This window comes from Jaculus jaculus, chromosome 8 (assembly GCF_020740685.1).
Source record: "Jaculus jaculus isolate mJacJac1 chromosome 8, mJacJac1.mat.Y.cur, whole genome shotgun sequence".
Lineage (NCBI taxonomy): Eukaryota > Metazoa > Chordata > Mammalia > Rodentia > Dipodidae > Jaculus > Jaculus jaculus.
Genome location: NC_059109.1, coordinates 126,475,860 through 126,491,621, shown reverse-complemented (window position 1 = coordinate 126,491,621; position 15,762 = coordinate 126,475,860). Strand labels below are relative to the sequence as shown.

At 50.8% G+C, this 15,762-nt stretch overlaps 1 protein-coding gene across 4 annotated transcripts in view; it reads left to right on the top strand.

Moving 5' to 3' along the window:
* The first annotated feature begins 461 nt into the window (after positions 1-461).
* Positions 462-15,762, top strand: part of Elmo2 (engulfment and cell motility 2) — a 46,668-nt gene continuing 31,367 nt past the window's right edge. For 3 of the 4 annotated variants that reach the window (XM_045156338.1, XM_045156339.1, XM_004663888.2), the window contains exons 1-4: positions 462-548; positions 14,431-14,558; positions 14,847-14,887; positions 15,260-15,332. In XM_045156338.1, the coding sequence (XP_045012273.1) occupies positions 14,481-14,558; positions 14,847-14,887; positions 15,260-15,332 (192 nt within the window). In that variant the 5' untranslated portion in view covers positions 462-548; positions 14,431-14,480. The remainder of the gene's footprint in view (positions 549-14,430; positions 14,559-14,846; positions 14,888-15,259; positions 15,333-15,762) is intronic. The other variant, XM_045156340.1, reaches the window with a different exon arrangement.

Here is a 15,762-nt window from a genome sequence, read left to right as displayed (position 1 = left end):
CTGTAGTGAGCTGCTCAGAGCCTCTGACACGACTGTCACCTCCCACTCAGTTCCCCAAACCAGCTATCCCCACGCTTGAGCAGCTGAGTGTCCTTACAACGATGTGCCCAAGGATCTAGGTCTTGATTTTCTTCTTTAACCCTCTTCACTCGTAAGCTGTGAATTAAGAGAGCAAAACAAGACAAAACAATAATAATAATAATAAAAAGTTTGGGTGGGGTCTCCGTCTCGAGTGTTTTGCTGGGGAAATCACGTTCCTTCAGACCCCACAGCCGGAGGTGTCCTGTTTCTTTAAGAAGCCTGGGTTGAAGGGGCGGGGTCTGCCGGCGTCCCTTCATCCCGCGCCCGCAGCTGAGCCCACCTCTTTTTGAGTGACAGGCATACCCACCAATGAAAGCAGGAGGCTTCAGAGTGACGATCAAACAGAGCAATAGAAGCCCAGGCCGGCCTGGGATGGGCGGGGCCTCAGGAGGGCGGGGCGGGCGGAGGCTGGCGGAGCGGCGGCCGCTGGAGCCGGGCGGAGGAGCTGGGCCTAGGTGGTCGCCCGGGTGAGTGAGGGGCGCGCGGGAGGGAGCAGCCCAGCCGGGCCGAAGGGCGCGGGAGGATGGGCCGGGCGGAGCACTGGGCTGCGGCCTACGGCGGCGGGGCGCTGCGGTGCTGGAACGGGCGGACCTGGGCTGCATCGCCGGACTCGTCGGGCCTCGGGAGGGATCGCGGCCCGGTCGGTCTGACGGAACCCCGGTCCCCGCCCGAGAAGGGGCGCCGAGTGGGGAAGAAGCTGGGCCCGGAGGAGGCGGGAGCCCACGGAAGGGGGTGGGGAACTCTCTCGGCCGGGGCTCCAGCCCGATGTTTGGGGGACACCCCGGCCCCGTCGTCTTTTCCCGGGGCATCCCCCCACTGCCATCGATGCTGGCAGCCGACTCGCTAGCCTCCTGCCCATCCCTTTTCCATCTCCTCCGCTGCCCGTCCAGTTCAGGCCCCTCTCATTCTACTTCTTGTCTAGACAGTTGTAATGCCTCCAACTCTATAAGCCCTCGAGCCCTGGGACCCGCCTCTACCGTGCTCCGAGAAGCCTTTGCAAAATGCATGTCAGATCAAGCTTAAAACAGTCCGGTGTCCCATGGACTGGTACTAGGGTCAGTGCTGGGCCTCGCCCAGGCGCCCCCCCACCCACCCAAGGCCTGGCCTTCCTCCCAATTCATCTTTCCTTCTCCTTGGACTTAGTCTAGTAAACTCTTCTTCATCCTCAGAATCCCTGTGCAGAATCACTTCCTCCAGGAAGGCTTCACTGGTCCTTGCCCCCCACCTCCACCCCTGTCCCCCACCCAGGGGTTGCCCCACTCTCAACACTATTGCATTGCTCATTCCATTTGCCCCAGGGCAACTTTGGGTCTATTGAAGATATTGATGTCTGTGTATTCTACCAGATAGGAAAGACCACGGTAGGAGCACAGACGCCCCTTGCATCTACAGTATGTCACACAGGGCAGACACTATATATATTTAGTAAGTAAATGTACGGAGGGGGCCTTAGATTTGACCAGAGGAAAGAAATATGATAGGAGTCACAGATGTCCTACCTGTGGGTGGTGGAAACCACCTTTTGGAATACTTTCTGAGTGCCCAAGTGCTATGCTAAAGCAATGCTGTCAGATTGAAAAAAAAATGTTAAATTTTTCTAGTAGCCACATCAAAAAAAAAAATAATTAAAAGAAACAGGTGAAAGTAACCTTAGCAATAGGGCTTATTTAACCTAACATGTTCCAAAAATCTCATGGCAGTTTTTGACAACAACATGAAATTGTGTTGCTAGGCTGCTTTACCTTTGGGGGGGGTTGTGTGTGTGGTGTGGTACAGTACAGCTAGGCTTCTCATATGCCTGCCTAGAGAGGGAGAGGGTTCACCTAAGGTGGCCTGCTCTGTTGCTCTTCTGCCTAGTCTTGTTTTATCTGGAGTCTCTTTTCTGAACCTGGTGCTTGCAGATAGATTCTGCTCCTCTGTGGGACTGGGGTTACAGGCACATGTGGCCATAGCCAGCTGTTGACATGGCATCTGAAGATTTGAACTCTGGCAATATCAAGCCCTCAGACCCTCATGCCTGCACAGGCAAGGCAGCACACTTAACCACAGAGCCATCTCTCCAGCCGCGGTGCTAAGGTCTTGAAGTCTGGTGTATATTTTGCACTTGGCTCAGTCCCGCTCATGTCACAGTAATACAGCAGCCATAGCCACATGGCTAGCGGCTGTAAAGTGCTACATATTTTGTATGCATACGTGAAGGTGTTTAATTCTTGTTGGAGTCTTTTTGGTTTTACAAGGTAAGGTCTAGCTCTGGCTCAAGTTGACCTGGAATTCACTGTGTAGTCTCAGGGTGGCTTCAAACTCATGGCCTCCCAAGTGCTGGGACTAAAGGCCAGTTGGAGTCTTTCAAGGGTACTCCGGGTCACATTTTAACCAGTAAAAACTGTGACGCTCCTAGAACTCCTTACCTGCCCGGGCTCATCCTAGAGTTTATGAGGGAAGGAGGCAAAAATAGGGCCTCCATCTGTTACCCTTAGATCGAGCCTGTCCTCTTATACCTTAATCTTGTTACTGCCAAAAGGTGCCAAGAAATTTGGGGGCATAGAAAGTGAATGCTAGACTTCTGAAAAACAGTGACACCCATATTTAGTATATCCTAGCTTGTTCTACTTCTAGATATATCAGTGCCATCTGCCTAGGTGGCTTATAAGCAGTCATATTTGATGCAATTAGACAAAAAAAACCCTTATGCCTGGCGGTGTCTATGAGGTGCTGAGGGGCTGTAAAACCTGCATTCTAGAGGTAGGAAGATGCCTTGAGTCCAGGAGTTCAAGGCCAACCTCAGCCACATCCTGCGGGGCTACTGCCTCCCGCCCTCATCTCAACTTAAAGAGAGAGAGAGAGAGAGAGAGAGAGAGGGAAAGGGAGGGAGGGAGGGCTGGAGAGATTGCTTAATGGTTAAGGCGCCTACCTGCAAAGCCAACAGACCCAGGTTCAATTCCCCAGCACCAGATGCACAAGGTGGTGCATGCATCTGGAGTTCGTTTGCAGTAGCTAATGCCTGTTCTCTTATCTGCTTCTCTCTCTCTAATAAGTAAATACTTGAAAGAGAGAGAGAAAAGAAAAATATTTTTTTGAATTTTTTTTGTTCATTTTTATTTATTTATTTATTTATTTGAGAGCAACAGACAGAGAGAGAAAGAGGCAGATAGAGAGAGAGAGAGAGAAAATGGGCATGCCAGGGCCTCCAGCCACTGCAACTGAACTCCAGACGCATGTGCCCCCTTGTGCATCTGGCTAACGTGGGTCCTGGGGAACCGAGCCTCAAACCGGATCCTTAGGCTTCACAGGCAAGCGCTTAACCAGTAAGCCATCTCTCCAGCCCAAGAAAACTCTTAAGGCAAATCCTTCTCTGGCCCAGTCCATCCCAGCCTACCTGTGTTCCAGCTCGATGCCAGATTGGGGTAGGAACCCTTCCGTGTTCTGCTCAAGGTCTGGTGCTGGCGTTAGTGGGCTTAAGTTTTCAAATGGACCGAACTCACCAGTTGCTCCCTTGGTGTCTTCTGTGAGGCAGGTGCCGTTCTAGGGCAATTAAGGTGATCTTTAGGATGCTTACGGTGGACTTGGAAAGACAAGGCTGAATCACATCAAATGACTAGCAAGTGTAAGATATCCCATAGGGTGATGGAGAAGCAGAATGGGTGATATGTCAAAGGCTGTGCAGTGGCTTCTTGACCCAGCCCTACGGGGGTGTGTGTGTGCGCGCGCGCGTGCACACGTGTGTGTTTTAAATATTGAACTCTTCTAGGCAGGGTAGTGTTCTGTGGTTTGCCCAGTCTTTGACATAGCTTATTTATCTATCTGCCTGGCTGCTTAAAACATTTGAATTCTTACCTGAATCGGGCATGCTGGTTTGAGTCACTGGGAGACATTGGTGGAGGGCCTGTATATGTGCCTGTGGTGTTGGCCTGCTCTGGCACAGAAAGAGAACTCCACAAGGTTCTTCCAGAAGGCTCAGTAGCAGTCAGAATCAATCACCATGCTGCCTTTTTCTACTTACTTCCCTCCCTGAGTGCCCTCACATGTGTCCCCTCATTTCAACAGTATACCACAGTGTGACAAGTAGGGCTGTTTTTTTTTTTGCTGGGGAAACATGGTTACACTGTCTCTGCAGCTTGGAGTTCGCACAGTCAGAAGTCCGCCTGCTCTGCCACGTAGCATGGCAAGTGCTTCACATCCATCATTCACTTAATGTTCACACAGCTTAGCAAGTAGGGGTTGGTTTTGTCCCTGTGTGACAGTAAGGAAGTCGTTGGCCTTGGGTCCAAAACCTAGGCTGCCTCACAGGAAGGTCAAGGCTGGAGGAGACCTAGAAAACACTTAGTCCACCCCGGAGTCTAGGTCCTGTCTAGAGATACTGTGTGGGGCACAGCAGCAGGGAGGACTCAACTAGAAGTGGAGGCCAGGCCTTGTCTTTTGTCCATAACTGGTGGGTATAGTCTAGCTTGGCCTTGCCAACTCCTCTGAATATCAGTCCCCTTCCTTATAAAACGGGAAGGAAGGCTTGCCCTAATTTTTTTGAGAACAATGCTATGTTGTTATGGCCGCTATTGAAGGAACCGGGTCCACAGCCTGGAATTTCACTGGCAGCTCAGGCCACTCCCAGCCTGCCACACCTCCTTCCTGGGAAACCCTGCTAGGCTGTTGGTGGGAAACTGTTTTTCTCTCAGTTTCTGTTCCCCATGTGTAAACTCTCCCCCTTCTAGACCCATTACCTGGGGAATTGGAGTTAGGAATTTAGAAATTCTAGGCAATGGATAACCCAGTCACTAATGGTTCATTCAGTTTTTGTTACTGTTTTTTCGAGGTAGGGTCTTGCTGTATATGGGGCTGACCTGGAATTCACTATGTAGTCTCAGGGTGGCCTTGAACTCATGGCGGGCCCCCTTTCTCTGCCTCCCAAATGCTGGGATTAAAAGTATGCACCACCACTCTGGCTGGGTTCATTCCGTTTTAGAGATAGGCCTGAGGGTATGTTTAGTGTGGAATTCTGTGGTCATGGCTCGTCCCAGCATTATGCTGCAAGCTGGGGGGTGGGGGAGGGTGAAGGGGACTGTAGGCTGTGAAGAGGTATGGGTTTCAGAGCTCTTGGCCTCAGGTTGCTCCTCTTCCTAAAGCAGGGTCTCAGCCCCACCCCATTAATCTCCTCTGGGAGAGGTTTCAGTGGTCATTGGCACTGGATGGACATTGGCAACTCAGAGCCACAGAGAAGAGGCATTGTTCTGGAGCCTGCCTTGCAGACCTTGCCACACACATGAAGCTCCCTGAGTCATTTCTTTTTTTTTTTTTTGGTTTTTCGAGGTAGGGTCTTACTCTAGCCCAGGCTGACCTGGAATTAACTATGTAGTCTCAGGGTGGCCTTGAACTCACGGCGATCCTCCTACCTCTGCCTCCCGAGTGCTGGGATTAAAGGCGTGCGCCACCACGCCCGGCTCCTGAGTCATTTCTGAAGGCTGGTTCTGATCCATAGAGTCTGGGCTCGAGGGGTGCCTCAGCAGTAGTACCCATAACTTCCACTTCCCACAGAGTGATAATGTCTGTGCCCTTGTGAGGGTGTCTTCCAAGGACTGGGAGCACAGTGAGGGGCACCATCACTTGTACCTGCCGTGAGAGGGTCAGGAAGCCACACCGGAGTAGTCCTTGTCTGAGCTGTGCCTTGGGGAGCAAGTAGAGTTGTCTAGTTGGCCAACATGGCGGGATAACCGACCATACGGCAAACTGCAGATGCAGAAGGGTGTCTGATGGCATCCCCAAGGATCAGCCTGAAAGCCAGCTGCTGAAATTGCCATCTTGTTGCTGGGATGAAGCACCTGACCAGAGCAGCTGATGGGAGGAAAAATTTTATTTTGACTTACAGTCTCATAGGGAAGCTCCATGATGGCAGGGGAAAACATGGCATGAGCAGAGGCTGGACATCCCCTCCTTGGCAACGCCAGTCAGGTGGACAACAGCAGCAGGAGAGTGAGCCAAACTAACATTTGCAAGGGGCCAATGCACCTTAAGTCGTTTTCCCCCCAACACGCCCCCTCCAGTCTGACAAGGCTCCACTTCCCACATTGCCACCAGCTGGAGACGAAGCATGCAGAGCACATGATTGTGTGTGGGGGGGGGTGCATCTGATTCAAACCACCACACCGGTTCCACCTGAGAGCTACCCTGGAACTGTAATTCAAGCCTGGACGCCCCATAGGGCAGTGCTCGCCTCAGGACATTGAGCCCAGAGGCTTTAGTCTGGGGAAGAAACCCAGATGGTCGCTGTTCCCACACCCTTCTCCACACTCTCATCTCTGCGAAGTGGCTCTTAGCCCTCCTTGGGAGAGGCCTGTGTTCATATGGCAACATGGAGCCCCTCAGCCACTGTGAGCCCCCCCTGGCTTCCCAGCTCTGGATGTTGGAACCTGAAGCTGGCCCAGTAGAATAGCCCCATCTGCCCTTAGCACCTCCCCCTCTTTCAGGGAGTAAACTGAGGGAAATTGAGTCACTCCTGATGAAAAGATTGCAGAGGAGGGAAGCCTCTACTGAGATTGTGTCCCTGATTAGAAAGAGGCTGTAGTTACCTTGGGTAAGGCTACATTCTGTTGCCAGAAGCAGCAGCCAAACTCCCCCAAAGAGAAGAGAAGAGACAGTACCCTGGAATCCCTGTTCCTGCCAGAGGGGGAAGGGGAGCAGGACACCTTCTGGCACTTTCCATTGCCAATGCCCCCAGGAAAGGTTGCCTTTCACCTCCCTGAGATAGGCTTTCAGCCCCGCTGGCCCAAAGCATCCCTGCAGGAGTGATGGAGAAAACCAGGTGGTGGAGGGGAGGATGTGAGCAGAGGGGTTGCTGCCTCCTTCCCAAAGCCACTTTGAGGCTGTCTCACCAGAGACCCTGCCACAGAGTCCTCTTGGTGCCTGGCCTGGGCTAGCTTTAAGTTCTCATTCTGACAGCATACTCTCTGATCTGCGGGGACCTCTCTTCTCTTTCTGGCTGCTTTCCAGGGGGCTGGAGTGTGTGTGTGTGTGGGGGGGTGCAGCCAGTGTGGGAGGCGATAATAAATAAGTGCCTAGAGCAAGAGGGAGAAGGGTGGAGAGAAGGAGGCGGCGGAAGGGCCCTGTGACCTGGGAGTGGACTGCAGCTCCCTGTCCTGGCTGCTTGCTGTTAACTATAAGACTGCTGAGTGGTGGAGCAAGAGGCTATTTATAACCCTGAGAATTTTGCAATGTTATTGAATTGCTTCGACCCAGTTTTCCACTTCCCTTCTGAAATGACAATGAAGAGAGTAAGCAACCACGTGGCAGAGGGTTTCCCTCCAAGGCGGTTCTTTATCCTGGGAGTGCTAATCATCTGAGAAATATTGCTCCCTTCTCCCTCCTAATGTTTCCACAGGGAAGAAGCTCGAGAGGTGCTGTTTCCCCTGTAACTAGAGTCAGGTATGCTAAGCATGGTTCTCCAGTGAGACTTGTTCCAACGTTAGAAATGAAAACAGGCTAACATGGGAATAAATACAGGAGGTTGTGTACTTGGAAGGACATGGAGGGAGCAGAGCCTGCCTTCCTGCCCCTTGGAGCCAGCCCCGGTTTGTAGGAGTGGAGCAGACACGGGTACTTCCTGTGACCTAACTGTGTGCCTTGTGCCATGCTTGGTCAGAAGACCAAGGAGCTAGTGAACAAGAGACATGGGTAATGCCATTACTATACTACTAGAGTATAGCCAGTGCTTCATAGACGTGCAGAATAGAAGAGATGGGAGAGCTTGGTCTGCCTCAGAAATAGGTGGCTCAGGGAAGAGCCAGACAAGCACACAAGGACATGGACATTGCCTTCTCAGCACCGTACAGGGCGGCTTTGTGGTAACAGTGAGCTCACGTTAGGCCGCATCGGTAGTTTTAGCTGTAACACACAAACCAGTCTCTCCACAGAGGATCTGCTCTGGGCCAGAGGCAGAGCTGCCTGCTCTCACATGGCATTCCAACACCAGACCACCCACCGTCCAATTCTGGACGTGACACCTACCAGCTGGTGGCTCTGAGAATGCTGCCTAACTTTCCCCATGCCTCTACTTCTTTGTGTAAGAAGCTGCCATTGAAGGGCACATTAACATGTGTGAAGTACCTGGGTCCCATGTCCTGGCTCAGGCCTGGAATACCAGCAGCCTGGGAGGTGAGAAAAAAGGATCACAAGTTCAAGGCCAGCCCACATGACTTTGTCTCAGAAAGTGAAAAGAGGTCTGAGGAAGTTGCTCAGTGACAGAGCACTTGCCTAGCGTGTTCAAGGCCTGGGGTTAATTCTCACTGTGTAAGATTGACTGATCAATCAATAAAGCACTTAGAGTAGTGTCCTAACATTGTACAGTTAGTCAATATCAGCGCTATCCTTTACCATCAAAGGAAGGGTAGTGTAGAGGGAAGACAATGACCTTTGGCATTTGAAGACCTAACCTTAGGGTGTGTGTGTGTTGCATATATTTGCATGAAAGTTAGAGGGTAACTTCTGGTATCATTCCTCATTCACTGCCCATCTCATTTTGGGACAGTCTCTTCACTGACCTGCAGTTCACCAGTTAGTCTTGACTGGGTGGCCAATGAGCCTCAGGTATCCTCCTAACTCTGCCTCCCCAGTCCTGAGATTATAGTCTCACACTTCCACACTGGACATTTTACATAGCTGTTGGGGCGTCAAACTCAGGTCTCAGGCTTGTGAGGCAAGCATTAAACCCACTGAGCCATCTCCCCAGCTGAGATCCAGTTGTGATGTGGTTCATTTCTTTCTTTTCCCCTTCCCTTCTTTCCACTCAGTAGATGGGCCAGAGAACAAGTTTCTCCACCCCTCTGGCCTTCCATTGCCTTACCTGTAAAACAAGAGTGTCTTCCGGGGTTCTCAAGAGCATCAGCTATAGAATGATGCGGACATGAGTCATCATCCGTAGAGACTGTCTACACATTGTTATTACGTGCAGCTTGAGCCACAAACCCACGCTGGACGTGGCCTGTTCCAGCAAGCTAGCCTTCCCTAAGTGGGTTGTGCTCACTAACTCAGCCAGCGTTGGTTACCTGCCCCCCAGATACACCCGCCCTCCTCTGCCAGCGATGCCTCTGTCTGCTCTGCCCTCCACCATAGCGTCCTTCAGAACTCCGAGTGAGCAGTGGTCTGAGGCTTTTTACTTGAAAAGAACAGAAATGCAGCCGGAGCGCTGTAAAGGAGCACAGGGCGGGGTACAGAGGTCTCCATGGCCTCAGCACAGGAGGTGCAGCTGTGGACACAACAGCCCTTCCCACCTCCCCTTGGGACTCTGTGGTTTCTGGACTCACCTCAGCTCTACATTCTTCCTGCAGTGATCTTGGGTTTTACTTCGCCTTGTCCTTGGCTCCCCAGTGGCTTTGGTTTTACCATGGTGCTTGCCCTGAAGCTACGACAACACTGCTCCAGCGTCCATTGTCACCAGAGGAAGACTTAGATTAGTTCTCAAGTTGCGTATGTGCTCTGTCCCATCAGCCAGAGCAGGACTGGGGAGTGCCCTTCAACATACACAGGCTGCTTGGACTCTGAGAATTGGGACTTGTTGCTATCTTTTTTGTTTTGAAATAATTATTATTACTTTAAATATTTTATTTATTTGAGAGAGGGAAAGAGAGAAAGAGGCAGTTAGAGAGAGAACGGGCATGCCAGGACTTCTAGCCACTGCAAACAACCTCTAGATGCATGTGCCACCTTGTGTATATCTGGCTTACGTGGGTCCTGAGGACTCAAACCTGGGTCCTTAGGCTTCACAGGCAAGCACCTTAACTGCCAAGCCCCTGTAACTATCTTTTGTATGATCTGGGTGCCTAAACTTCTTCCTTCGTGATCTAAAATTGGGTGTGAATTTCTGTTATTTGTATTTTTTAATATTTTATTTGTGAGAGAGCATGCATGCATGGGTATGCCAGGGCCTTTTGCCACTTCAAACAAGCTCCAGATGCATGCACCACTCTGTGGGTCTGATCCTAGGTTTAGATACTGGGGAATTGAACCAGGGCTGGCAGGCTTACAAACAAGTTCCTTTAACTGCTGAACTATCACTCCAGCCCCTAAAATGGGTATGAATTTTTGAAGGAGCCATGAATCATTCAGGGCTAGCTTTACTACATGATAAGACAACCTAGGATATGTTATAGGTCAAAATAAAGTGATAGCTGTGAAGTCATGAGCTTTTGTTTGTTTATAGTCAGCAAAGGGGGGTTTTAAAATGTTGTTTGTGGGTTGAGAGATGGCTCAGCATTTATCAGTCCTTGCAAAGCCCACCAGCTTGGGTTTGATTGTTCAGTACTCACATACATCGAGGTGCACAAAGTGGCACATGCATCTGGAGTTCATTTGCAGCTGCAAGAGGCCCTGGCATGCCTATTCTCTCTGTTCACAAGTAAATAAATGTTTAAAAAAAAGAGAGAGAGAATATTCTAGGGCTGGAGAGATGGCTTAGCAGTTAAGGCATTTGTCTGTGAAACCTAAGGACTCATGTTCAACTTTCTGAGTCTCATGTAAGACAGACATAAAGTGATGCAAGCACGCAAGGTCATACATGCGCACAGGGAATGCACGTGTCTGGAGTTCGATTGCAGTGGCTGGAGCCCTGGTGTATCATTTCTCTGTCTCTCACACATTAAAAAAATATATATTCTAGCCAGGCATGGTGGTGCATGCCTTTAATCCTAGTACTTGGGAGGCTGAGGTAAGAGGATCTCTGTGAGTTCAAGGCCAGCCTGAGACTAACTCCAGGTCAGCCTGGACTAGAGCATGATCCTACTTTGAACCCCATCCCCTCTGCCCCCCCAAAAAGAAAAAGAACATTCTATTAAAAAACCATGTATCTTAAAACGTGGTTTGTTTCTTAACAATAATAGAATAAGAGCTTAGCTTCTTTGAGGACCTTTTGAAAGGTCACCCTTATTTGGATTTTTAAGTTTTGCTTTAAAACCGTGAGCTTGAGACTAGAATAAGAGCTTAGTTTCTTTGAGGACCTTTTAAAAGGTCATCCTCATTTGGACTTTTTAAAGTTCTGCTTTAGAATTGTGAATTTGATCCTCCAAAGGCACCTGAGATGCACATTCAGAGTAAAGCCTTCATGTCTTTGAGTCGAACACACAGACTTGGGAAAAGAAAGGGACCTTTGCTCATCCTGACAGAACTCGGCCGGGGCCTGAGGCCATTTGCTTTCTTCATCCCAGCCTCATGCTCTTTCTCTAGTGCTTCTTGCCCACTTCCTGTAAAAAGAAACAGAAACCAAGTAGGCAAATGGTCCAGAAAGCTAGTTGCCATTGCATTTCCAGGAAGTGTGCACAGGCCTAACTCCTCCTCGGTGATGAAGCCAGAAAGCTTGCCTGTGAAGGGCCTGGAAAGAAGGACGAGGGCATTTCCTGGAGTGATGAAAATGTTCAGTGATTTGTTAAGTGGTGGTGGTATCAGGGAGAAGTGTGTGTCTGTGTGTTTATATTTTCATGTTCTCTACATACATATATGTGTATGTATATATACTTAAGCCCAGTACATGTCGTTGTATGTAAGTCACGTGTCCATCTTTGGAAATGCCTCACACTATGCAATCCTGTCCCCACTCTCTTTAGCCAGCCCCCTTCAGCCCCTTCAGGCTGGAGGTAGTTGCAGTCAACAGATACTAGTCACAAGGATAGGGAGGGGTGGCTGCCCACTACAAGGAATATTCTCTCTTCAATACGAGGCCATAGCACTTAGTGATATCACCAAGTGTCTGGAGACCTTAACCCAGAGATGCAGAGTGGCAGGAGCTTCAGTGCCTTTGGGCTGGATGTGGTCACAATCAAGAGGAGTTCAGGCCTTCTCAGAAAAAGGGCAGAGCACCAGAGTTGGCTTCATGTTTAGCCCCCTCTTACCACTCCTAGCTGGGTAAACATGACACTTGGCCAAGCTCTGAGTTTCACCTTTGTCACCTTCAGATGAAGGGGCAGTCTTGTTCTGCCTCCTGCGGAGGACTGCTGGGATTACTCAGCAAAATAAGTGAGAGCTTTTTGTTCTCATTTTTATTTTTGTTTTTTTAAAATTTTTTTTGTTCATTATTTATTTATTTATTTGAGAGTGACAGACACACAGAGAAAGACAGATAGAGGGGGAGAGAGAATGGGCGAGCCAGGGCTTCCAGCCACTGCAAACAAACTCCAGATGCGTGCACCCCCTTGTGCATCTGGCTAACATGGGACCTGGAGAACTGAGCCTCGAACCAGGGTCCTTAGGCTTCACAGGCAAGCGCTTAACCGCTAAGCCATCTCTCCAGCCCCCTCATTTTTATTTTATTTCATTTATTTTTTTTGTGTGTGGCAGAGTCTCATGGTAGCCCAGGCTGTCCTACTCCCTTGGTAGACCAGGCTGGTCTCGAATCCATGTCCCCTGTCTGCTTCGTCCTCTTAAATGCTGTGTTCACATGTGCGTGCGGCACCAGGCCCAGCTAAGCGGAAACACTTTACACACTTTACATGGCTGTGTCCTGGAAACGGTGACATCTTTGACAGCTAGCGTCTGACTCAGCCCACCCCTGTCAGGAAATGGCCATGAAAGCTTCCTTCATTCTGAGGCTGTGGGGACGTTGGAGAACAAACTTCCACCCTGTTTTTCACTAGAGACGTTTGTACCCGCCACGCTATGAGAAGCGACCTGTGTTTGGGCTGGAAAATTAACAGCATCCCCCAGCCGAGACGGCGATGCGATCGCTCGTGCCGGGAGAGGCCAGTGGTCCCCATTCGTGAGGCACAAATCCCTGATGGGGGCCGAACCTTGAGGAGGCACAAAGGTCTTTTTCATTAAGTGAGCGGCCACTCCTGAACCTGTAGGCAAGGCGTGTAAATATGCCGTGAACTGACCCATCAGCCGAGCGCCTGCCACCTCGGCCCTTGGAGAGAGCGCAGCTACCGCCTGGCATACCACTAAGCCGCCACAGTTGCCTAGGAGACCAGTCACATGGGCCCATCTCCCAGACTTGTTCGCAGTGATTTATTCTCCTGTATTTGAAAGCGAAGTGGGGGAGGGCGCGGACACACTCCCACAGCCTCGTCCTGTCCAGGGGGGTCTTTGGAAGAGTGTCCTTCCCACTCTGCTCCTGAGTCCCCAAGCATCCCCTGCCCTTGACACGGGGGACGGAAATGGCACTTCCTGTCCCAGTTCCCTTCCCTTCCCTTTCTGAACTCTGCCTCAGCCCACACAGAGGAGGCTCCACACTGCTCTCGGCGGGCAGGAGTGAGCAGGGAGGTGGAAAGAGTGTCTGCGCTCTGCGACACGGGGTCTTTGAGCACGCCTGCCGAGCAGAAGTGTCCTGGCGAGCCACTCCACCAAGAAAAGACTGTCTGTTCTTGTTGAGCCCAGAGCGTGTGCGTCTCCCCTCCGCAGGCCCCAAGACAGGAATTTGCACTAAATATGTTCTTCTGCCTCCGAGTCTTCTTGACCCTCACATCACACTGCCAGCTGAGCCGTGGGTGATAGATGGCCTTGTCCCCTTCCTACTGCTGATGGAGCCTAAGGAGACAACAGCCAAGGAGAGGCTGAGCTCTGCTCTGAAAAACTGCACCAGCCGGGCGTGGTGGTGCACGCCTTTAATCCCAGCACTCGGGAGGCAGAGGTAGGAGGATCACCGTGAGTTCGAGGCCACCCTGAGACTACATAGTGAATTCCAGGTCAGCCTGGACTAGAGTGAGACCCTACCTCTAAAAACCAAAAACAACAACAACAAAAACCTGTTGCACCAAATAGCACCATGTGTTACGGTGGACACTCTCTTTAGACTCTCTGAAGTAGATAATGAGTGAAGAGGGGTCTGGGAAGATGGCTGTGTCAGTGAAGTGCTTGCCGTGCTAGCACGGGGACCCGAGTCCAGATCCCCAGACCCGCGTAAATGCCGGACATCGTCGTGCTTTCCTGTAAGCCTCGTGCTGGGGAAGTGGAGACAGGAGGATCCCTGGGGCCTGCTGCCTAGTCAGTCTAGCTAGATCTGTGAGCTCCAGGTTCAGTGAGAGACCCTGTCTCCAATGTAAGCTAGAGAGAGGTTGAGGAAGACATCCAGTGTCACCCTTCGGCTTTCACATACACATATGTGCACCCACACACATAAAAACATATACATGCATGCATACATAAGTGTATACACACACACACATACAAAGAATGAAAAGGAAGTCACATTCTGGCATTTTCTTGTTGTTTTGAGGCACAATCAGGCCAGACTGGCCTGGGACACACTGTAGTCCAGGCTGGCCTTGAACTCACAGTGACCCTCCTACCTCAGCCTCCACAGTGCTGGTATTAAAGGCATGCACCACCACACCACTTCATATTCTGACTTTTTCTATCTTTCTAATTTTTTTTTCTCTCCAGGCAACTGTGTCTGTGTATGTGGTTTGGAGAAGTAGGGTCCACTGGAAACAATGCCACCACCATCTGACATCGTCAAGGTGGCCATTGAATGGCCAGGTGCTAATGCCCAGCTCCTTGAAATTGACCAGGTATGTTCCTGATAGGAAAAGAGGGTTTGGGATGCATGACAGAGGATGTCTTTAGAGCTGGTCCTCCTGGCCTCAAGGTTAGGGTAATAGCTGAAAGGTTCAGCCTGGGTCCTGTCCCTGTCCTGGGGAAGGTGGGTCAGTGGGGCTCGGGAATGGCAGCTTTTCAACAAAAGCCATAGTAGTTTGGCAGGCAGCCTGTCTCAGCACCTGGTACAAGTAGCAAATGGTGATAGATCTGTCTCTCTCTCTTTCTGTCTTTCTCTCTCTTTGTCTGTGCGTGTGTTTCAGAAACGACCCCTGGCCTCCATCATCAAGGAAGTGTGTGATGGGTAGGTTGAAACTGACCTCGTTGGCAGCAGTGGCAGCTAACCTCTGTGAAGGCTGTCCAGTTGGACAGATCTGGGGTGGGTAGGGGCAGTATTTGTGGTCATCCTTACCCAACGAGGATACCCCTGAGACTTCCTACAAACCTTCCATTGCTCTGTGGTCCAGGGGTGCCCCTTGAGAGGCTCAGGTGGACTGCCCTGTGCGCACCTCTTTGGGTGGCACTGACCTTCACTGATGGTCGAAGAGGTCCTTGTCAGCAGCTCACCCACAAGCTTTCTCTGGAGCCCAGCAGGCTGACTGAGCAACTCTGTTGAGAATTGTCGGTCTGCTCCTTTAGACAAGCCACATGGGTCATGCCATCTTCCCTCACACAGGTGGTCTCTGCCGAACCCAGAGTACTACACACTCCGATATGCAGATGGCCCCCAGCTCTACATCACTGAGCAGGTCAGTATGGGGAGGCCTGGCAGGGCTTCCTGACAGGGCAGGCTTTGCTTGCAGGAGAGCTGCCCAGGGAGATGGCAGCACCAGCTCACTTACTGTTCAGGTAGCTTTATTTTCTGGGTAAAGAGCTGCCCCTTGGGCAGCATGGAGAACTCTGGCCTGCCAGTGACTTTGGCTTCCCCAGACTGAGGGCACCGGAAGAATATCTTAGAAGCTTTTTTGATGTAAGATTTTAAAAAATTTATTTATTTGAGAGGGACAGATGAAGAGGCAGAGAGAGAGGGAGAATGGGCGCACCAGGGCCTCCAGCTACTGCAAACGAACTCCACATGTGTGCGTCTCCTTGTGCATCTGGCTAACGTGGGTGTTGGGGAATCGAGCCTTGAACCAGAGTCTTTAGGCTTCACAGGCAAGTGCTTAGCCGCTAAGCTGT